At 46.3% G+C, this 23,095-nt stretch overlaps 1 protein-coding gene across 2 annotated transcripts; it reads left to right on the forward strand.

Moving 5' to 3' along the window:
- Nucleotides 1–4,329: 4,329 nt before the first annotated feature.
- Nucleotides 4,330–22,885, forward strand: ZNF354B (zinc finger protein 354B). Of its 2 annotated transcripts, XM_025388397.1 has the most exons (5): nt 4,330–4,524; nt 5,368–5,449; nt 9,175–9,301; nt 9,900–9,995; nt 21,164–22,885. In XM_025388397.1, the coding sequence occupies exons 2-5, from the start codon at nt 5,417–5,419 to the stop codon at nt 22,744–22,746; spliced, it is 1,839 nt and encodes a 612-aa protein (XP_025244182.1). In that variant the 5' UTR covers nt 4,330–4,524; nt 5,368–5,416; the 3' UTR covers nt 22,747–22,885. The 2 variants fall into 2 exon arrangements, with proteins under 2 accessions (XP_025244182.1, XP_025244183.1); XM_025388398.1 differs by lacking the exon at nt 4,330–4,524 and having other exon boundaries at nt 5,106–5,449.
- The last annotated feature ends 210 nt before the right edge of the window (nt 22,886–23,095 follow it).

Consider the following 23,095-nt stretch of genomic DNA (forward strand, 5'->3'; position numbering starts at 1 on the left):
AAAACAACAGTTGAGGTGGAGGTCCCCAGGGATTAAGCTCAGACTTAATGAGGGGAAGAAAGAACTGGGACTTAGCATTGAGGAACTCTGGCATTTTGTGGCCAGGGAAAGGGAACTGAACCTGCAGGAAGACAACTGTAGCTGTTAAGACAGGAGGGAAGTTGGTGTCAGCAAAGTCAGACTTATGATGGGATGGCAGCAGCACGGGTGCAGAGTAGGTGCTAAGACTATTCACTCCTGAGGAGTTGATTCTTTTTGAATGTTGTGTGTGTGTGTGTGTGGGGGGGGGTCTTTCTATATGCAAACACATACATATATGTATACATACACATAACATATGATAAAATATGTTATCGGTTCATACTGCTTCCAATCTAAATTCAGAACTACAAGATAGCTACATGGTATCCACATCTCTTTTTCCCCTGGTGGCTCAGTTTCTAAAATTCACTGGGTCTAGACTGCTGTGGTCTCTTGCTGCCCCCCAGTATGGGAGTGAGCAAAACTACTCCCAATTCCAGCTCTTCCCGAATTGTCCTGTGGCATGTTTCAGTGACCACCGCATCTTAAAATCAGCAAAGTGTATTGAGATGTTGCAGGTGGAGACTCCAACAGGGGTGGCAGTCCATGGTGTCTGAATGTGGCCTATAGATATGTTTTAATGAGGCTGAGTTTTTAATTTTTTTTTTTTGAGACGGAGTCTTGCTCTGTTGCCCAGGCTAGAGTGCAGTGGCCCAATCTCAGCTCACTGCAAGCTCCGCCTCCTGGGTTCACGCCATTCTCCTGCCTCAGCCTCCCTAGTAGCTGGGACTACAGATGCCCACCACCACGTCTAGCTAATTTTTTGTATTTTCAGTAGAGATGGAGTTTCACCATGTTAGCCAGGATGGTATCAATCTCCTGACCTCGTGATCTGCCCGCCTCAGCCTGCCAAAGTGCTGGGATTACAGGCGTGAGCCACCGCACCCAGTCAAGTTTTTAATTTTTTATATCATTGTTGGCTGTTGGCTTTTGAGGGTTGGTGTGTGTGTGTATGTGTGTGTGTGTGTGTGTGTGTGTGTGTGTGTATATATATACATGTATATGTATGTATTTATGTGTGTGTATATATATGTATATATATGAGACAGAGTCTTGCTCTATTGCCCAGGCGGCTGGAGTGCAGTGGCGCAATCTCAGCTCACTACAACCTCCTCCTCCCAGGCTCAAGCACTCCTCCTGTCTCAGCCTCCCGAGTAGCTGGGACTACAGGAGCGTGTCATCATGCCCAGCTAATTTTCATAATTTGTTTTTTGGGTTTTTTTGGTTTTGTTTTGTTTTGTTTGTGGAGACAGGATCTCATTATGTTGTCCAAGCTGATCTCAAACTCCTGGGCTCAAGCAGTCATCCCACCTCAGCCTCCCAAAGTGCTGGGATTATAGGCATGTGCCACCACGCCTGGCTAATTTTGTATTTTTAGTAGAGATGGGGTTTCCCCATGTTGGTCAGTCTGGTCTCGAACTCCTGACCTTAGGTGATCCACCCACCTCGGCCTCCCGAAGTGCTGGGGTTACAGACATAAGCCACTGTGCCTGGCTGAGAAAGGATTTATTTATTTATTTATTTATTTATTTATTTATTTATTTGAGACAGAGTCTTGCTCTGTTGCCCGGGCTAGAATGCAGTGGCACAATCTCAGCTCACTGAAACCTCACTGAAACCTCCACCCCCTGGGTTCAAGAGATTCTCCTGCCTCAGCCTCCTGAGTAGCTGGGATTACAGGCATGCACCACCACACCTGCCTAGCTTTTGTATTTTTAGAAGAGATGGGGTTTCACCATGTTGGCCAGGCTGTTCTCAAACCCCTGGCCTCAAGTGATCCCCTTGCCTCAACTTCTCAAAGTGCTGGGATCACAAGTGTGAACCACCACACCCGACCGGAGGAAGGATTTTGATGGAAGACAGCAACACGTTTGGCTGTTTTTGTGCTGAGAAGCAGAGTGTAGTAGAAGAACAGTAGATACTGGAAAAGGAGTCAAAAGCCGTATGATTTAGGGCCCACAACAAGGATTCTGGCTTTCACTCTAATTGCAAAGAGAAGACAATAAAACATCTCATTTTTTTTGGCCGGGCGCGGTGGCTCAAGCCTGTAATCCCAGCACTTTGGGAGGCCGAGACGGGCGGATCACGAGTTCAGGAGATCGAGACCATCCTGGCTAACACGGTGAAACCCCGTCTCTACTAAAATACAAAAAAAAAATTAGCCGGGCGAGGTGGCGGGTGCCTGTAGTCCCAGCTACTCGGGAGGCTGAGGCAGGAGAATGGCGTGAACCCGGGAGGCGGGGCTTGCAGTGAGCTGAGATCCGGCCACTGCACTCCAGCCCGGGTGACAGAGCCAGACTCCATCTCAAAAAAAAAAAAAAAAAATCTCATTTTTGTTAAAAAGGTGGTGTGAGGTTTGTTAAAAAGGAGGTGTGAGGTGGTGGCTCACACCTGTAATCCCAGCACTTTGGGAGGCCCAGGTGAGAGGATCACTTGAGCCCAGGAGTTTGAGACCAGCCTGGGCAACATAATGAGACCCCGTCTCTCATTAAATAAATTAAATAAAATAAATAAATAAATAAATAAGAAACAGAAGCAGCAGCTTGTGGAAGCGTAGAGTAGTGTAGAGAGAGATAACAGGGCCTTGCACTGGGCGAGCAACCATGGAAAGAAACCTGCAGTTCCTGGCAACAGGGTGGGCGTGGCTCTACAAGTAAGGGAATGACTCCTTGTGCATCCAGGTGGGCAGCTGTGCCACATGGAATTACCTATATGGGAAGATTGGTATTTAACACACATGGAAATCACCATGCTACTTTCTTCCTCTATGATTTTGACTATTTTAGATTCTACACGTAAATGAAATCATGCAGTATTTGTATTTCTGTGCCTTTTTTATTTCACTTAACAGAATGTCCTCCACGTTCGTTCATATTGTCATATGTCAGGATTTCTTTATTTTTTTAAGGCAGAATAATATTCCATTGTGTATATAAACACATTTGCGGCTGGGCTCGGTGTCTCATGCCTGTAATCACAGCAGTTTGGGAGGCCTAGGAGGGTGAATCACGAGGTCAGGAGTTCAAGACCAACCTGGCCAAGATAGTGAAATCCTCTCTCTATTAAAAATACAAAAATTAGCCGGGCGTGGTGGTGTGTGTGCCTGTAATCCCAGCTACTTGGGAGGCTGAGGCGGAGAATTGCTTGAACCTGGAAGTCGGAGGTTGCGCCATTGCCCTCCAGCCTGGGTGACAGAGTGAGATTCCTTCTCAAACAAATTCCTTTATTCATCCATCAACAGATAGTTGTTTCCATATCTTGGCCATGGTGAATAATATTGCAGCTACGGGAGTGCAGGCATCCTGTGGAGTTTCATTTCCTCCGGATCTATAGCCAGAAGTGGGATTGGTGTATCCTAACGTAGCTCTAGTTATAATTTTTTGAGGAACCTCTATACCGTTTTCTGTAATGATTGTACCAATTTACATTCTTTTGATAGTGGCCATCCTAATGGGGGTGCGGTGATTTCTTGAGTTTGGGTTTATATTTCCCTTATACCTAGAGATGTTTACCATCTTTTTATATGCTTGCTGCTCGTTGCTCATTTGCATATCTTCATTGGAGAATTGCCTATTCAAGTCGTTTGTCCATTTTAAAATCAGGTTTTGGTTTTGTTGTTGAGTTGTAAAAGTTCCATATAAATCCAGGATATATTTCAAATCAGATATATGCTATGTAAGTATTTTCGTCTATTCTGTAGATTGCCTGTTTCCTTTCATTAGCTAAAGTTTTTAAGTTTGATGTAGTCCCATTTGCCTATTTTTGCTGTTATCTGTGCTTCTGATGACATATTCAAGAAATCATTGCCATCTCCAACATCCTTACGTTTTCCCTTTTACTTTAGTAGTTTATAAAAATTTTTGGTCTCACATTTAGGTTTTTAATCAATTTTGAGTTAATTTTTATGTATGGTATAAGGTCAGGTACAGGTTCATCTTTTGCATGTGGAAATCCAGCTTTGTCAACATCTTTTGCGGGAGATGATCCTTTCCCAATTGTGTAGCAGTTGTGTTCGTGCGGCCCACGCCATCCTGAAATTCACACGGACACAGAGTTGCAAGTTACTGCCCTCCAGGAACCTCCCCTTCTCCTCCGAAGAACCAGGAACCTGGGATCCTACAGCTCACCCGGGCCCTCCGGTAGCGTCTGGGCGCCTAACATTTCAGCGCGACCCCGCCCCAAAAGCGTGGAACTACACTTCCCGGGATGCCAGCGTCCTCCGGTGGACTCCATTTCCCAGAGGCCTTCGCGGCCGCCCTGCTCCTCTAGGTCCCAGGCGCGCCCGGAGTTCTCGCCGCCGGGTGAGCGGCCCGGGGCCTGAGGTCGCCCAGGCGTCGGAGGAGCCGGGTCACGAGGCTGGAGTCCGGCCGGGCGGTTCTGGAGCCTCCCGCCTGCGGAGTGCGGCCGGGGAGGCGCGGCCCGGGCACGCCAGATCCTGGGGAGGTGAGCGGCGTGGCTGGCTGAGGGCCTGCGGCCGCCGGGGCCCCGAGGGCCTTTGTGGGCGCGGGTGGGCACCCCCGCGTCTGTCCCCGGCCCCCGCGCGGGGACCTGGATTGTCGCCCCTGGCGGGCGGCTTTGGCACCGCTGCCGATGCTCCTGTCTCTGGCTCGCCGCCGCCGGCCGTGAACGAGGGGCCGGCGTCTCCTCCCGGGACCACCCTGCCCCGCCGTGGGGGCCTCGCGGACTCGGGGCTCGGGGCGCCGGGACCCCGAGCGCAGGGCGGAGGCAGCCGGCCCCGGTTTCTGAGTCCGTCCCCAGGACGGCCGCCCTTCCCGCCTCCGGACACGCAGCGCTTTCCTCTTCAAAGCCGCTTTCCGTGCAGTCGGGAGAGGATTCCTTGGCGGGAGAGAGAGGAACCGGCTGGGAAAGGCGTGAGGCGGAGGGAAGTCGTCCCCGGGGCCGTGGCTGTGGGAGTCCCGGCCGGCCTCGCAGGGGCGTGAACGGAGCAGGTGCCCCGGCGCTGCCTCAGTTTCTCGAGCGGTGCGGCGGGTGCTGGTAGTGCCAGCTGGCGCCGAGGGACGCAGCGGCGCGGGGCAGCCCTGGCCCTGGCGGGCTCGGCGGGTCGTGCTGCCGCTGCGGGTCCGGCGTGTCCTCCGTGAGCCCCAAGCCCGTGAGACCTGGGCCTGGACGGCGGCCGGCGCTGCTCCGGTCCGCGGGCTCCCGGCTCCTCCGACTCCCTGTGCGGGCGCCCGGGGTCTTTCTCGGCGGGAGTCGGGGTGTCAGAGCTGCGGGTTCCGGGGCTGGAAAGCATAAGGGGCTTCTTCCCGGCTCCCTTTTCCTTCTCAGATCTGCCTGCTGGAGACTGCACCGTCCTCAGGGGAGAGCCCGGAAGGACATGGCTGCGGGGCGGCGGGAAGCGAGGCCGCAGGTGAGCTCATTGTCCTTCCAGATCCTCGTGGGTGGATTTTCCCCACTGACTGAGGTTCTTCTCCGGGACCATCTTCAGCCAGGATGGAGCCCAAGTCCTTTTCCCTTGGAGGCGCTGGTCCGCCGTCATGAGTGGTGGATTCTGTAGGGAGGACCTCCCGCCCTCCCCGTCCATGTCTAGTGGTTCTTTTTTAATTAACACATTTTGTTCACTAAATTTCAATCCATTGCGTGACTAATTTGACAAGTAAGATACCACAAGTCTCTGTATCACTGGGGACAGAACAGACGTGCACACCTGGGAAAAATCCCTGCCTCCTTCACTCAGCCTTGTCTCCTTTCCTAGCCTTTGCAGAAATACTTTTTCTTTTCACCCCTGAGAATCCTCGTAACACCGCCCTTGCCCCAGGCTTCTCCAGTGCGTGGTTTTTAGTTTCTTCTCTCTCAACTTTGTGAATCATATTCTTTGCTTGTATCACTCTCTTGAAAGCTGATGTAGACCGTTTTCAGTTGTGTGTAGTGGGAATGAGGAGGCCACCTTTTCTAGGTGAGACAAGAGTGAACAGAGTTGGAGAGGGCACTTGGCTCCCAGGACAGAGAGGAGACCCCTCAGGTAGCCGCAGGAAGGGTTTCATGGGACATCAGTAGTGCAGAGGTAGTGGATGTGGTAGTTAGGAAGTAGGGCTGTCAAGCTGGGTGGCAGCGTTTTAACCCATCTCCTCTGTTGCTGTTTGTGGGCCTTGGGCTTCACCTCTCTGTGCCTCAGTTTTCTCACCTATAAAATGGGAATAACAACCATGCCCACCTCCCAGCGTAGATGAGGGGATCACATGAGTTGGTGTATGGAAAGTGGATCAGGGCTGGTCTCTGAGTAGTTACTGCTCAGTATGTGGTGGTCGTGGAGGCAGAGTGACATTATCATATTAATATATTCATATTCATGTGAATGTTGATAGAAACTGCTGTAGAATGTGTTTAGGACCCAGAAGACGTTATTCTTTATTTTTGTCTAACAATAATAGCGTCCACTGAGTGTCTAGCACACCAGGGAGTGAGCTGAGGTCTTTACATTTGTTCCTTCACTCTCACAGTAACACGACAATTACAATTCTTGTTTTACATGTGAGGAAACTGAGGCTCAGAAAAGTTAAGTAACCTGAGCACAGTCCAAGTGCATCTGGCTCTGAGATCCCTCGGACCACCCAGTAAATCGTTCCTGTGGTGTGTCTTTCCTGTGGTGTGTCTGTAGACCTAGACTGATGTGCATATTTATGTACTAGTTTTTAACAAAAAATTTTTTAAAGTAAAAATAAAAGCTTTTAAAATAGGAGAAAGCTTGTAGAATAAGGATATAAAGAAAGAAATTATTTTTGTACAGCTAGACAATGTGTTTAAGATAAGTGTTACTACCAAAGAGTCAAAGTTTGAAAAAATTAAAAAGTTGAGAAAGTAAAAGTTACAGTAAGCTAAGGATAATTTGTTTTAAAGAAAACTTTTGAAAAATAAATTTAGTGTAGCCTAAGCATACAGTGTTTAAAATGTCTACAGTAAATGTAGTGTAGCCTAAGCGTACAGTGTTTAAAATGTCTACAGTCTTGCACAGTAGTGTCCTAAGTTGCACATTCACTCACCGCTCACTCAGCCAGGCAGCTTCCAGTCCTGCACGCTCCATTCATGGCAAGTGCCCTGTACAAGTGTACCATTTCTTCTCTTTTATACTGTAGTTTACCATGCCTTTTCTATGTTTAAGTATATTTACATACACAGACACTTAGCGTTGGCTTACCGTTCCCTACAGTGTTCAGTTTGGGAACCTGCTGCACAGGTTTGCAGCCTAGGAGCAATAGGCTGTACCATATATATAGCCCGGGTGTGTAGGAGGCCGTTCCACCCAGGTTTGTCTCTTATATTCCCACAGTGATGAAGTGGCTTCACAGTGCGTTCTCAGAGTGTACCTCCGTCACGAATGCGACACATGACTGTATGCTCTACATATTTCATATATACAGCAGAAAATAAAATCACCCTTAACCCCACCATCTGGAGATAATCACTGTCATTCAGTTTATTGCATGTCTCAATAATTTTCTATGTATATAGAATTTTTTTTTTTTTTTTGGAGAGGGAGTCTCACTCTGTCACCCAGGCTGGAGTGCAGTGGCGCAGTCTAGGCTCACTGCAAGTTCTGTCTTCTGGGTTCAAGCAATTCTCCTGCCTCAACCTCCCGAGTAGCTGGGATTACAGGCGCCTGCCACCACACCCGGCTAATTTTTTGTATTTTGGTAGAGACAGGGTTTCACCGTGTTGCCCAGGCTGGTCTCGAACTCCTGAGCTCAGGCAATTCACCCACTTCGGCCTCCCAAAGTGCTAGGATTACAGGCATGAGCCACCACACCCGGCCAGAAACATTTTTTTGAATGAGGACAAACTCGAAACTGTGATACATAACGTACTTTGTACTTAACATTTTCATGGGTGTCTTTTTATGTCAACAAATAGCAATTTATGCCATCAGCTCTAATGATTGCCTACTATTTGTATTAATGTGATAATAGCTAACATTTGAACCTTTAATGTGAGCCCGATATGATTTTAAGTGCATTGTGCAGTTATCTTATTTATTTATTAACTATGTGGTAGATTTTGAGAGGCAGTTTTAGAGTACTTTTGAATGGAGCCTAAGATATCTGCCTGGATTGGAATCCCAGCTATACCACTGAACAGCTGTGTGACTTTAAACAAATTTTTTTTTTCTTTTTTTAAGGTGGAGTCTCTTTCTCTTTCCAGGCTGGAGTGCAGTGGCATGATCTTGGATCACTGCAACCTCTGCCTCCCGGGTTCAAGCGATTCTCCTGCCTCAGCCTCCCGAGTAGCTAGGATTACAGGTGCACACCACCATGCCTGGCTAATGTTTTTATTTTTAGTAGAGATGGGGTTTCACCATGTTGGCCAGGATGGTCTGGATCTCTTGACCTCGTGATCCACCCACCTCTGCCTCCCAAAGTGCTGGGATTACAGGCGTGAGCCACCACACCCAGCCAACTTTAAACAAATTTCTTAGCCTCTCAGTGACTTTGCTTTCTTTGATGTAAAATGGAACAAAAACTATCTTTTTCATAAGGTAATTGTGAAGGTTAGATAAGGTATATGCTAATGATTAATATAAAGCTCTAAATATAGTGTCTAAATATAGTGTCTGGCCCATGTAAAGCATTCACTAAAAGAGAGGTATTCTGATTTTCATCATTATCTTCACGCTTGAATCAGCACACAGGTAGTGCCATAAGTTATTTAACCCAGCCTCTGTCAGTGAGTATTTAGGTTGTTACCAGTTTTTTTTGCTACTAACACCATGATAAGTATCCCTGTGCTGGTATTTTTGTGCACTGTTTCTTAAAGTAATTGGTGAGTTAAAGATTATACATAGTTCTAAGTTTTTATGTATTATCAAATTGCCAACAAAAGATTATTCTAATTTAGTCTCCCACTAATGGCTGTAATCCCTCTACCCATCTCTTACAGTGGCTGCACAAGGCCTGAATCTCGCTGTGTGCCTCTCAGTATGTATTTGTTACTGGCAAATTGTTCATTAAAGGAATGATCTGGAACCTTCAGAAGCTTGAATAGTATCAGAAGTGTTATCATGGGTAGCCTGTCTTCCCCACTGCCATCCCGTCCACTCTGTGAGGGGGGTCCTGGGTGAGCTGGAACGATTTGTCCTTACAGGTGTCACTGACGTTCGAGGACGTGGCCGTGCTCTTTACCCGGGATGAGTGGAGAAAGCTGGCTCCTTCTCAGAGAAACTTGTACCGGGATGTGATGCTGGAGAACTACAGGAACCTGGTCTCACTGGGTAAGGAAGTTTCCCCTGTAGAAACAGAATTCAAAAATTGGGATAGCTCAGCACCTCCTTCCCTAAATAAAAGTGGTTGGTCACTGAAAAATTTGAGTTGAGTTTAGGTATTATACAAATCAAATCTCTATAAATAAACATTGAAAACTTTCTTTCTCCTAATAAGTATGGAATTGTTCTGTGTATTGGCAGATGGGTATTGAAAATTATCCCCTTCCTGCTACACAATTTCACATTAGAAATTCTCTCATAGTTCAGGCAGCATTTTCCTGCTTTGATTGTTCTGTGGTTTGTTTGCTCATCTCTCAGCAGAGGGCTTACCTCATCCTTCTTCATCCACCTACCGTTGCCTTTCCCACTTCTCTTTTCCAGTCAGATGAATCTTGTAAAATTCATCTTCAGAAGGGAATCATACAATGTTTCCTCATTATAGAAAAAGTTACTTGATACATCATTCTATAGATGCCAGTTTATAAGTTTTAATTACATCTATACATGCAACATTCCTTCTATAGAAAAGCCACGGTACCCTAGTAATCAGGGCATGCTTTGTTGTGTCAAAACCAAGACCAAGACTTTTTTTTTTGTCTACGTGCAGGGCTCCCATTTACCAAACCAAAAGTGATCTCCCTGTTGCAGCAAGGAGAAGATCCCTGGAAGGTGGAGAAAGACAGTTCTGGCGACTCCTCTCTGGGTAAGTGGGTGGCCCAAGGTGCTCGGGAATCGCCGCAGACAGCGGTCTGGTTAATGAGAGGAGGTAGGAGTGTTGGTCGGGAAACTCCTTTGAGGATTCTTAAACCTCAAGAAGGGGTGGGGAAGGGGAAGCCCACTATGATTACTCCCTTGTAATCACTTCCCTGTGAATCTCTCAGAATCTCTTTTCTTATTCTTTCCTGTTGTTTTAGAATGGGGCTGTATTTTCATGTATTCAGTCAGCAAACATAGTATGTTTCAGGAATTTCAAATAATCACTCTGGCTGAAGCTCAGTGTGTATTTGGGAAAGGAGGAGGTGAGGAAGGAAATAGAAAGCTGGGGAAGGGCCGCGTGGTAAGAGCTTTGGCACAGTTCTAAGAGGTGGAAACTGTCCCATGGAGCACTGGAAATAATTGAAGGATTTGGGCAGGGAATCGTATGGTTCTTGGTATCTTAGAGAAGTTGGTCTGAATTAGAAACAGTTGAGTCTCCATCAGTGTAAGAACAGCTAAGGGACCTGCGGCGTGTCCTTATTCTGGCGAGCATCACCACTGTGAAAACAAGAGTCCAGGGACGTGGACAGAGCTCCCAGCAAGTTACAGAGCATTGTTAGGACACCACCATCTATGTTTAATGAAAATTATGTGTATGTGTCATGTGCACGTAAGCCCAGAGAGAAAGGTTAGGATGACACAGCTGGTGACATTAGTGACACTTGGAATAGGATTGAGAATGGGTCCATGAAAGGAGATGTTATTTACATGTAATGTTTTAAATTTTCACAAAGAGAACATATTCATGACGTTGCTATGTGATTCGAACTTAATACAGATGGTCACTTTGGGAGTATTGTGATTGAAAGTGAGGCAAAACTAGAGGCGGGAAGCCTTGCAGAGTCATTGCAGTCATGGAGGGAGGCAGGAGGTGGGAGGGTCTGGATGACGGCACTTGCCGTGAGTTTGTGAGGGGGGAGGAGGAGGTGCCCACGTGATCAGGGCACAGGAGCAGGTGTGTGTGTGATGGATCTCACGTGAGATGTGAGTGAAGTAGTCGGGTGGAGATCGCTGGTGGGCAGGTGTGTCAGTGACAGGGCCAAGACTCGAGAGGTCAGGGAGCCATCAGCGTGACAGGGGCATTGGAAACCTGGAGCTGGCCGGGTGGAGGCCCGAATTTCAGGAAACAGCATTTGTGAGGTGCTTAAGCAGGAGGAATCTGACAGAGCCCGAGAAGTAATCAGAGGAGAGAAATGGGGAGGGGCCATTGTGGCAGTGGGGGACTGAGCGCGGTTGGGGGACTGAGAGCGGTTGGGGGACTGAGAGCGGTTGAGCTGGGGGTACTCTGGCTCTGGGGGATCGAGGTTGAACCCTCGCCCACAGCTTTGTTGTCCCTTGTATAGCACTGGGCAGAAAAAGGGATGCAGGTCTTGCGCTTCTGGAGTGCACGATCTAGTGGGGGACAAGGTGAACACACTCATTGCACACAAGGCACAGAAGGACACGTTCCAGTGAGGACCACGTGGGAAAGACACTTGGTGCTTTGAGAGTGCAGAGCAGGCAGTTGGCGCCAGCAAAGGCTTCCCTGAGGAAGGACCTGGGATCAAAGGACTGAAGAATTGCCCCAGGCCTAACGAATGGGGTTCATGGCCGGGCACAGTGGCTCATGCCTGTGATCCCAGCACTTTGGGAGGCTGAGGCGGTTGGATCACAAGGTCAGGAGATCAAGACCATCCTGGCTAACATGGTGAAACCCCGTCTCTACTAAAAATACAAAAAAAATTAGCTGGGCGCGGTGGTGGGCGCCTGTAGTACCAGCTACACGGGAGGCTGAGGCAGGAGAATGGCGTGAACCCAGGAGGCGGAGCTTGTAGTGAGCCGAGATCGTGCCACTGCACTCCAGCCTGGGCGACAGAGCGAGATTCCGTCTCAAAAAAAAATAATAATGATAATAATAAAAGATTTTTCCTAGTTGTTACAAATATCAAAATTTCATTCCTTTTTGCTCTTGACTAGAATTCCATCGCACAGATGTACCACAGTTTACGCACTCGTGGAAGGACATTTGTGTTGTGTGACATTTGTTTCCAGTTTGGGGCAACTGTGAAGAAAAATAAGTTACAGTGAGGAGCTGCAGGGCAGCTTTGGTCCCCATGGCCCTGTGCTGGGGAGAGCTTCCTCGTGATGATAGCTTGAACTTTTTTTTTTTAATAGGGGAACCACACTTGTGTTTTTCATCTCCTTTGATAGAAATACACTAATTTTTTATTAAATTAATTTTTATTAAATTAATTTATTATTTAATTTTTTATTAAATTAAAATTTAATGAACTGCCAGAGGCCACCACAAGGTAAGCAGAATGCAAGCAGCAGGGAACCAGGTAAGATTTAAGAGGGGCATCAGTCTGGCCATTATGTGTGGGCTGAATCTGGTGTGGAAGATGAGGAAGAGAAGAAAGAATTGTTCCTTTCTCCCTTAACTGGGGAGCATCTGATGGCTGAGTAAGTCTTTCCTCTAGAGAGAAGTATTAACAGACTGAAAATATGACTGGAGTCCAGAGCTGTCCAGAGGGATGCCGGGCACCTGGTAGTGTTGTCAGTCAGTCCCTTTTCAGATTCGGGAGGATGGCCCTGCGGGAAAACCATGAGCAGTTTATTGAGTAAGGAAGGACGTCAGAGCTGTTTTCTGCCCGGTTCCTCTTGTCAGATGGAAGTCAGATGGCATTCCTAGGGTGCTGACATGTGCTTGCATCTCTGCTGCACCCCTGGTGGGGCTCCTGTATGCCTGGACTAAGATTGCCTCAGGACAGCTTCCTTTTCCCATGAGAGCTCACTTCATTGAGAGCGTGGTTGAAGGACTGGGATGTTCCTGGAATTATCTCAGATTATTAACTCTAGCTCGAACCAAAAACTCAACCTGTAGGCTGGGTGTGGTGGCTCATGCCTGTAAATCCAGCACTTTGGGAGGCCGAGGTGGGAGGATCACTTGAGCCCAGGAGTTTCGAGACCAACCTCGGTAACATAGACCCTGTCTGTGTTTATGTAACTTTAAAATAGAAAGAAAATATTTTAGACAAAAACCTACCCTTTGAACAGCCAGTGATGGAAAAACTTGTGCTCCCAGTGATCGGATTCTCTGGAACCTCCAGTGGCCTCAAAATGTACTTGTACAAAGTTACTTTCTTTTGAGCTGGACTCTTGCTCTGTGGCCCAGGCTGGAGTGCATTGGCGTGATCTCAGCTCACTGCAGTGCCCTCCTCCCAGGTTCAAGCGATTCTTGTGCTTCAGTCTCTCAAGTAGCTGGGATTACAGGCGCACACCACCATGCCGGGCTAATTTCTGGCTTTTTTTTAGTAGAGACCGGGTTTTGCCATGTTGGTCAGGCTGGTCTCGAACTGACCCAAAGTGATCTGTCCGCCTCAGCCTCCCAAAGGGCTGGGATTACAGGTGTGAGCCACCACACCCGGCCTGCTTTGTTTCCTTCCTGCGAGAAGCCATCTTGGGTAGGCTGAATTGTGCGGGGTGGTGAGCGGAGGGGTTGCTCAGCAAGGTTTGCCGGAGCTGCGACTGCATGCAGGGAGGGTTGTCTTTTCCTCATTTGCACACAATGCTGTGGGGCTTAGCAGCAGCCCTTATGACATGGCCTGGAATGGTTTTAAAAAGTGACTGCTTACAAGATGGAAATGTGGCCACCATGCTCTGTAGCCCTGTTTCATTTTACTTGTGTTTGTAGAGATGGAGGTCTTGCTATGCTGCCCAGGCTGTTTTTGAACTCTTGGCCTCAAGCAGTCCTCCCATGTCAGCCTCCCAAAATGCTGGGATTATAGGTCCCTCAGTGCTCTGAAAATGTGGGCTCCTCTCCCACTTGAGTGCTGGCTGCACATCTCAGCTTGGCACTGCCAGGCTGCCCACCACAGCTCTGAGGTGATCTTGGTTTATGTTCCCTCCCTAGCTTGGAGGCAACAGGGGAAGGGACTTGGTTGGCGGTGGTTGTGACAGAGAGCCTTTCACTTGTCTGTGGGCCTCTCTACCCTAAAGAGATGCAGAACCACTGTCCATCAGTGCAGTTGGCCCAGGGTGGGTGGCTGCCCGGTGCCCAAGATGGGGAGGGAGGCCCTGCCTGGGGAGGAGCAGGAGGAGCTGGTAGGGGAAGGGAGGTCACCAGCGAGACAGACGGACTGCTGCTTATGGCAGCGGCAGCTTCCTGGAGGCACAGCTGAAGTACTCAAGGTTTCTGTTCCTTCCCCAGTCCAAGGGTAGCAAGGGCAATAGCACTGCAGTGGCAGCGACAGAGGGACTTCCGATTGCCTCTGTCAGTTCCACCTCAGAAACATGGAGCCACTGCTACTGGGAATCTTCAGCCGAGGGGTGAGGTGGCTGCACTGCCGGCCTGAGGTGGGGGATCTGCCTGGTGAAGAGTCAGGGATTAGTGCTCACAGGGAGAGGAGACCGAGCTTCCGTCCGTATGGTGAATGTGGCATGCTGGAAGCGCAAGTGAAGGCTTCACTCTTTCTTCCCCAGACCGAGGGCAGCAGGTGCAGGACTGCCGCTGTGGCAGTGGCATAGGGGCTATCAGTTGCCTCTGGGAGCCCTTCCTCAGGGAAGCACAGAGCCGCTACCAGTGGGAGTACTCAGCCAGGGGAGGGATGGCTGTTCTGCTGTCCAAAGCCAGGGTCCCTGCCTGGTGAGGAGTTGGGTATGGGAGCTCACAAGGTAGAGAGACTGGGCTCGTCTCCATGTGGTGGCTGTGGTGTACCAGAGGTACCAGCGTAGCGACCGGGCCCTGGGTTCCTTCCCCAAGCCAAGGGTGGATAGTGGTACCATTTCAGCTACAGTGGTGGAGGGGCTGTGGGTTCTCACATTTCCTCCTCAGAGAAAGGCAGAGCCACCTCCAACTGAAGCATTCAGGCAGGCTTGATGGTTGTGCTGGAGTCCCAGGTCAGGGGGGGCCCTGTCCAGTGAGGAGAAGTGGAAATGGAGACCCGTGTGGGAAGCAGTCTGGCCACTTTTTGTGGGGAGGCTGTGTTCTTCTTGGAGTTCTGTTCCAGTCCCCAATCACTGTGCACCCTCCAGAGCCTGAGGGCAACAGCAGCGAGGGCTGTGGCACAGCAGAAGTAGCAGCCTGCCTCTCCCTTTGGGAGCTCTGACCTGGGGAAGTACAGAGTGCTACTGGCCCGGAGCCTAGGCAGGGCTGCTGTGGTCATGTTAGGGTCCCAGGACGATGCATATTTCGGCCTGCTTGATGGCATCCTACATGGCCCTTAAGTTCTGTCAACTTTTCAAATATTTTCTTCTTTTTCTTCCTTAGACTCAAGTAATTTTAATTGTCCTATCTTAAAGTTTGTTGATTTTCCCTATGGCCTGCTTAAACCTTTTGAATTTCCCTAGTGAAATTTTCATTTCGGTTGTTATACTTTGAAATCCTAGAATTTCCTCTTGGTTTCTTGTTGTTTTCTTTGTATTGATAGTTGGATTTGTTCATCATGTCCGTGAGTCATTCATGTTTCCCTCTAGCTCTGAGCATCTTCATGAGAGTTGTCTTTGTGTCGCGTGCCACCATCTGGTCTTCTCCACAGGTGTTTTCTGTTTATTTTGTTCTGTTGACTGAACCATACTTTCCTATTTTTTTATGCCTTTTTTTTTTTTTGTCTTACAATGTTGTAACTCAGGATCAGATCTTCGCACTTCCATAAGATTTGCTGGGTTTGGTTTGGTTTGGTTTTTGTTTTCTTGTTGCTATAGGGTGGCACTAGTCCAGGAATTAGCCTGAAGTATCAACTGTAGGTCTTCTCATATTTTTTTCTGAGCCCACGTCTTCCCTGGCCTTGTGCAGTGACTTTCTACATTCCCCATGTGTGCAGTTGCTTTTTGTTTTGTTTTGTTTTGTTTTTGAGATGGAGTCTTGCTCTGTTGCCCAGGCTGGAGTGCAAGGGCGCGATCTCAGCTCACTGCAGCCTCCACCTTTGGGGTTTAAGCGATTCTTCTGCCTCAGCCTCCTGAGTAGCTGGGATTACAGGGACCTGTCACCACACCTGGCTAATTTTTATGTTTTTAGTAGAGACGAGATTTCTGCATGTTGGCCAGGCTGGTCTCGAACTCCTGACCTCAAGTGATCCGCCCACCTCGGCCCTCCAAAGTGCTGGGGTTACAGGTGTGAGCCACCATGCCAAATGTCCTTATCCTTAAATGTCTGATTCCCCAAAGCAGAAAAAGGGGAACAGAAGAGGAAAAAAGTAGGTACTGTTCCTTAAATCCTCTGGAAGCCACATCAGGTCAGTGGGGATTGCAAAAATGGCAGCCTGGATTTGTGTCTGCACCTCCGTGACTTAAAGCAGTAATTTGCAGTCAGAACCCAGATCCCCGTTATTGGAGAACAAGGTCTTTATTGCCACTTTGGCCACCAAAGGCCAATCTAGGGATGCTAGTACGGCTTGAAGCCAGGAGATTTAGAGATTGGAGATGGGTAGCTGCTGCCAACTGAAATTAATTTCACTCAACTGGCCAGGCCTTCCCCTAGAAGCTTACAAGCCTTCAAATAGTTTCCAGAGTTTCAAAATAGTTGTATCAGACAGATTCTGACAGCTCAGTTGTCCAGGTGGGTAGATAGAACCTTGGTGCTTCCTACTCTACCATCTTCCCTGACATCCACTTTTTCTTTTACCTTACATTTATTTTGCCCTTTTGGCATTTTCTGTCTTCAAGTATGTATGTTGTGTGCCACCATCTGGAGTTTGATGGGGGTGCTACTGGTGTCTACTGGGTAGCATGCTGAGGATGAGGTCTTGCGTGAAAGTCACGGTTGTGAAGTTAATTCTTATCATTTGGGGAAGAGATTTGGATAGGTTGCTTGTCACACATCCATCATTATCTTCAGCTGCCCAGAAGGCTTTGATATTGACTCTTTAAATGTACATTTTATGGCACTTAACCTCAGTGCCCATTTAGGTCTCTTCCAAGCATACTTGCCTTTCTTTTCTGTTCTAAAGCCTTTTAAAATAAACTTCCACTCCTGCTCTGGAAAGGAAGAAACATACATTTTGTCATTTGATAAATATTTACATTTTCCACTTGGAAGTTTTTTTTTTGTTGTTTGTTTGTTTGTTTTTGAGATGGAGTTTTGCTCCTGTTACCCAGGCGGGAGGCACAATCTTGGCTCACTGCAACCTCTGCTTCTTGGGTTCAAGTGATTCTCCTGCCTTAGCCTCCCAAGTAGCTGGGATTACAGGCATGCACTACCACACCTGGCTAATTTTGTATTTTTAGTAGAGATGGGGTTTCACCATATTGGTCAGGCTGGTCTCGAACTCCTGACCTCAAATGATGCACTTGCCTTGGCCTCCCAAAGTGCTGAGATTATGGGTGTGAGCCACTACACCCAGCTGAAAGTATGTTTTTAAAGTATGTATATTTTAGGACCTTGTCTGTGTGTGCTGCTTTTTTTTTTTGAGCTGGAGTCTCGCTCTGTTGCCCAGGCTGGAGTGCAGTGGTGCCATCTCGGCTCATTTCAGCCTCTGCTTCCCAGGTTCAAGTGATTCTTCCTCTCAGCCTCCCGAGTAGCTGGGATTACAGGCGTGTGCCACCACACACAACTAATTTTTGTGTTTAGTAGAGATGGGGTTTCACCATGTTGGCTAGGCTGGTCTCAAACTTCTGACCTTAAGAGATCTGCCTGCCTTGGCCTCACAAAGTGCTAGGATTACAGATGGGAGCCGCTGTGCCCAGCCTGTGTGCTGATTTCTTTGCAGAAACAAGAGGTTTTGTTGTTGTTGTTGTTGTTGTTGTTGTTGTTGTTTCTGTATTTTTTTTGAGACAGAATCTTGCTCACCTGCCCAGGCTGGAGTGCGGTGGCCCAATCTTGGCTCACTGCAATCACCATTTCCCAGGTTCAAGCCATTCTCCTGTCTCAGCCTCCCAAGTAGCTGGGATTACAGGCATCCGCCATCATGCCCGGCTAATTTTTGTGTTTTAGAAGAGACAGGGTTTCAACATGTTGATCCGGATGGCCTTGAACTCCTGACCTCCCATGATCCATCCGCATCGGCCTCCCAAAGTGCTAGGATTACAGGCATGAGCTGCCATGCCCGGCCCAGAAACCAGAGTTTTAAAATTACATCTTTCTTAGTAGGTATGGGCTATAAAAGGAAAAAGATTAACCCACTCACTCCTGTTACAAGGAAGGACAGAAAGTGGAAGAAAACTTCATTTTTAGTTTTGTTGTAGAAAAGTTCGAGCATATATGAAAGTAGAATAGGCTGGGCGTGGTGGCTCACGCCTGTAATCCCAGCACTTCGGGAGGCCAAGGCGGGTGGATCACGAGGTCAGGAGATTGAGACCATCCTGGCTAACATGGTGAAACCCCATCTCTACTAAAAATACAGAAACAAAATTAGCCGGGCATAGTGGTGGGTGCTTGTAGTCCCAGCTACTAGGGAGGCTGAGGTGAGAGGATGGCGTGAACCTGGGAGGTGGAGGTTGCAGTGAGGTGAGATCACACCACTGTACTCCAGCCTGGGCGACAAAGCGAGACTCCGTCATAAAGTAGAATAATATAATATGACTTCCCATGTATTCATCATCCAATTTCTTTCTTTTCTTTTTTTTCTTTTCTTTTCTTTTCCTTTTTTTTTTTTTAAGAGTCTCACTCTCTTGCCAGGCTTGAGTGCAGTGGAGCAATCTTGGCTCACTGCAACCTCTGCCTCTTGGGTTCAAGCGATTCTCCTGCCTCAGCCTCTTGAATAGCTGGGACTACAGGGGCATGCCACCGCACCCAGCTAATTTTTGTATTTTCAGTAGAGACGGGGTTTCACTATGTTGGTCAGGATGGCCTCGATCTCTTGACCTCATGATCTGCCTGCCTCGGCCTCCCAAAGTTTTGGGATTACAGGTGTGAGCCACCGCACCCGGCCTCTTTTTCTTTTTCTTTTCTCTTTTTTTTTTTTTTAAAGATAGGGTCTCTGACTTTGTCACCCAGGCTGGATGGAATTACATAATCATGGCTTATTGTAGCCTCCTGGGCTCAAGTGATCCTCCTGTGTCAGCCTTTTGTGTAGCTAGGACTGCAGACGAGTGCCACTATGCCCAGCTAATTTATTTTGCTTGTTTGTTTGTTTTAGAGGTGGGATGCTACTGTATTGCGCAGGCTGATCTCGAACTCGTGGGCTCTCCTTGGCCTCCCAAATTGCTGGGATTACAGGGAGAAGCCACTGTACCTAGCCCATCACCCAATTTCAGCAGTTGTCAACTCATGGTCAATTTTTTTTTTTTTTTTTTTTTTTGAGATGCAGTTTTGCTCTTGTTACCCAGGCTGGAGTGCAATGGCATGATCTTGGCTCACTGCAACCTCTGCCCACTAGGTTCAAGTGATTTTCCTGCCTCAGCCTCCTGAGTTGTTAGCATTACAGGCGCCCGCCACCACACCCAGCTAATTTTTGTTATTTTTAGTATAGATGGGGTTTCGCCATGTTTTCCAGGCAGGTCTCAAAGTCCTGACCTCAGGTAATCCACCTGCCTCAGCCTCCCAAAGTGCTGGGATTACAGGTGTGAGCCACCACACCCGGCCAATTCATGATCATTTCTGTTTCATCTGTTCCAGTGATTATCTACCAGGTGCCAGTTCATGATCATTTCTGTTTCATCTGTTCCAATGATTATCTACTAGGACTGATTTTGTCATTTGTCAATGTCTTGAAAGATTTTTGCTTGTCGCAGTCCTGGAGGGAGGAATTGTGAGGGGCAGGTGCTACTGATTTCTGTTGGGTGGAGATCAAGTATGTTGCTAAACATTCCACAATGCTCAGGGCAGCCCACACTATCCACACAGCTAAAAAATTAGCCCAAAATGTCATCTGAGGTTGAGAAATCCTTATCTATATCTTGTCTTAATGCAGTGACATTTTTATAATGTTATTACATCCAAGAATAGGAGAGGTGATTATGTGTTCAGATGTACTTTAATGTCATTCATCAGATATGTCATTCAAGACTGGTATAAAATTTCCCTTGTATAGGTTTTTCGTATTACTTATAAATTTACTACTCTGATTCTTAGTATAAGTTAAGGCTATTGATTTTAATGTGTCAATTTTATATCCAGCTACTTCACTGAGCGAGTTTTATCATTCATTCGCTGGACTGTTTTTTTGAGATGGAGTCTCGCTCTGTCACCCAGGCACGATCTCGGCTCACTGCAGCCTCCACCTCCCAGGTTCAAACAATTCTCCTGCCTCTGCCTCCCGAGTAGCTAGGATTACAGGTGTGTGCCACAATGCCCAGATAATTTTTGTATTTTTAGTAGAGATGGGGTTTCATTATGTTGGCCAGGATGGTCTTGATCCATTCTCTGGACTTTTTAGTATTATATTATCTGCAAGTAAAGGTAGTTTTACTTTCTCTTTACTCATATATAATTGATTTATATTGCCTGATTGCATTGGTTAATATGTCTAGTACAGTGTTAAATTGTAGGGAAAATAATGGGTGTCTTTGCCTTGTTCTTGAGCATTGCAGAAATACCTCTAGTGTATTTAGTAGGTACTAGCTTTAGGACAAAGGTCTATGTATTTTATCATATTGAGGAAGTATCCCTCAGTTCATTTTTGCTTGAGTGTTTTTATTGTCTGTGGTGCTGAATTTTGTTGAACATTTTCTCAGCATCTCTAGATGTATATTATTCCTTACTTATATGCATTTAATGTACTATAGTAAGTGCTATAATAAGGGGAGTGAGTTGTTGGAACTCAAAGTTAGGAAAAGGTACACAGAGGAGTTAACATTTGAACTGAATCTGAGGGATACAAAGGAGTTTGGAATGTAGGAAAAGGAGGGAAGACATTCAGGAGTATAAATAATTACAGGAATGGGGTAATTTATGAGACCATCATAGGTTTTGGGTACCAGATTATATTTCCTAAATTCATATGCCTCCTCCTTCTCTAATCCCTCTGCTCCATTCTCTTGGTCACTCTTACACATTCACCTGTCTTAAATGAGTTTGCCTTATTCATTTGTTCACTTAGCAGTTCAGCTGTCATCCATTATTTTATATAGTGTTTTTAAAAATTTTGTCCTCTTTTAGTCATATAGCAAACCCTTACTGAGATATCATTAATCCCTTCTACACATTTAGTCTCAGTCTCATGAATCATGGGCTGTTGCTTTCTTTTTTTCTTTTTTCAGGATGTAAGAGCACACCTAAAATGACAAAGTCAACTCAAACTCAGGATTCATTTCAGGAGCAGATGAGGAAAAGACTGAAAAGGGTTGAACCCTGGAACTTCATACCAGAAAGACCTTGCATATATGAAGAGAAATTAAAGAAACAGCAGGACAAAAATGAAAATTTACAAATATTTTCAGTTGCCCATACAAAAATCCTTACTGTAGATAGAAGCCATAAAAATGTTGAATTTGGCCAAAACTTCTACCTGAAATCAGTCTTCATTAAGCAACAGAGATTTGCTAGAGAAAAAACTCCATCAAAATGTGAAATACAAAGAAATAGTTTCAAGCAGAATTCAAATTTACTTAACCAATCAAAAATCAAAACAGCAGAGAAACGCTATAAATGCAGTACATGTGAAAAATCCTTCATTCACAATTCATCCCTTCGTAAACATCAGAAAAACCACACTGGAGAAAAATTATTTAAATGTAAAGAATGTTTAAAAGCTTTCAGCCAAAGTTCTGCTCTGATTCAGCATCAAAGAACTCACACAGGAGAGAAACCCTATATATGTAAAGAATGTGGGAAAGCCTTCAGCCATAGTGCATCCCTTTGTAAGCATCTAAGAACCCATACTGTGGAGAAATGCTATAGATGTAAAGAATGTGGTAAATCCTTCAGCCGAAGGTCTGGGCTTTTTATACATCAAAAAATCCATGCTCAAGGAAATCCTAATAAATATAATCCAGGTAGGAAGGCATCTAGTTGCAGCACATCCCTTTCTGGAAGTCAGAAAATTCATCTCAGAAAGAAGTCCTACTTATGTAATGTATGTGGCAACACCTTTAAGTCTGGCTCATCCCTTCGTTATCATCAGAGAATTCACACAGGAGAGAAACCTTTCAAATGTAGTGAATGTGGGAGAGCCTTCAGCCAGAGTGCATCTCTTATTCAACATGAAAGAATTCACACTGGAGAAAAGCCCTATCGATGCAATGAATGTGGGAAAGGCTTTACTTCTATTTCACGACTTAATAGACACCGAATAATTCATACTGGAGAGAAGTTGTATACTTGTAATGAATGTGGTAAAGCCTTAAGTTCCCACTCAACACTTATTATTCATGAGCGAATTCATACCGGAGAGAAACCCTGTAAATGTAAAGTATGTGGAAAAGCCTTCAGACAGAGTTCAGCTCTCATTCAACATCAGAGAATGCATACTGGAGAAAGACCTTATAAATGTAATGAGTGTGGGAAAACTTTCAGGTGTAACTCATCGCTTAGTAATCACCAGAGAATTCATACTGGAGAGAAACCATATCGATGTGTAGAATGTGGGATGTCTTTTGGCCAAAGTGCAGCTCTGATTCAACATCAGAGGATTCATACAGGAGAAAAACCCTTTAAGTGTAATACATGTGGAAAAACTTTTAGACAAAGCTCATCACTTATTGCACATCAAAGAATTCATACTGGAGAGAAACCCTATGAATGTAATGCATGTGGGAAACTCTTTAGCCAGAGGTCATCCCTCACGAATCATCATAAAATTCATACTGAAGAGGACTCCTTAAAAGCCGATACGCATGTGTGAAAACCTTAAACCAAAGCTCATCAGAGAATACAGGCTTGAGAGTGATTTATTAAATATAATGACTATGAGAAAACGTGTACTTCTCACCAGATACTAAGTTTTAAGAATAAACTTTAGCTATATAATAACTGTCGGGAAAGCTTTTATGCTTGTCAGTTTTTAAAATATCCCAAGACAGTTCACTGTTGCAGACATTGAAATTGGCCATTTGTAAGATAAAAGGTATGTTTATAAAATCTCTCTTTATATAATACATGCTATCTATGACATGCAAAAATGAGAACAGTCTGGGTGTGGAGGTGCTGAATTTTTCATTAGAAAAACAATTGTGTAAGCTACTATTATATAA

The sequence above is a fragment of the Theropithecus gelada genome, chromosome 6 (assembly GCF_003255815.1).
Source record: "Theropithecus gelada isolate Dixy chromosome 6, Tgel_1.0, whole genome shotgun sequence".
Taxonomy (NCBI): Eukaryota; Metazoa; Chordata; class Mammalia; order Primates; family Cercopithecidae; genus Theropithecus; species Theropithecus gelada.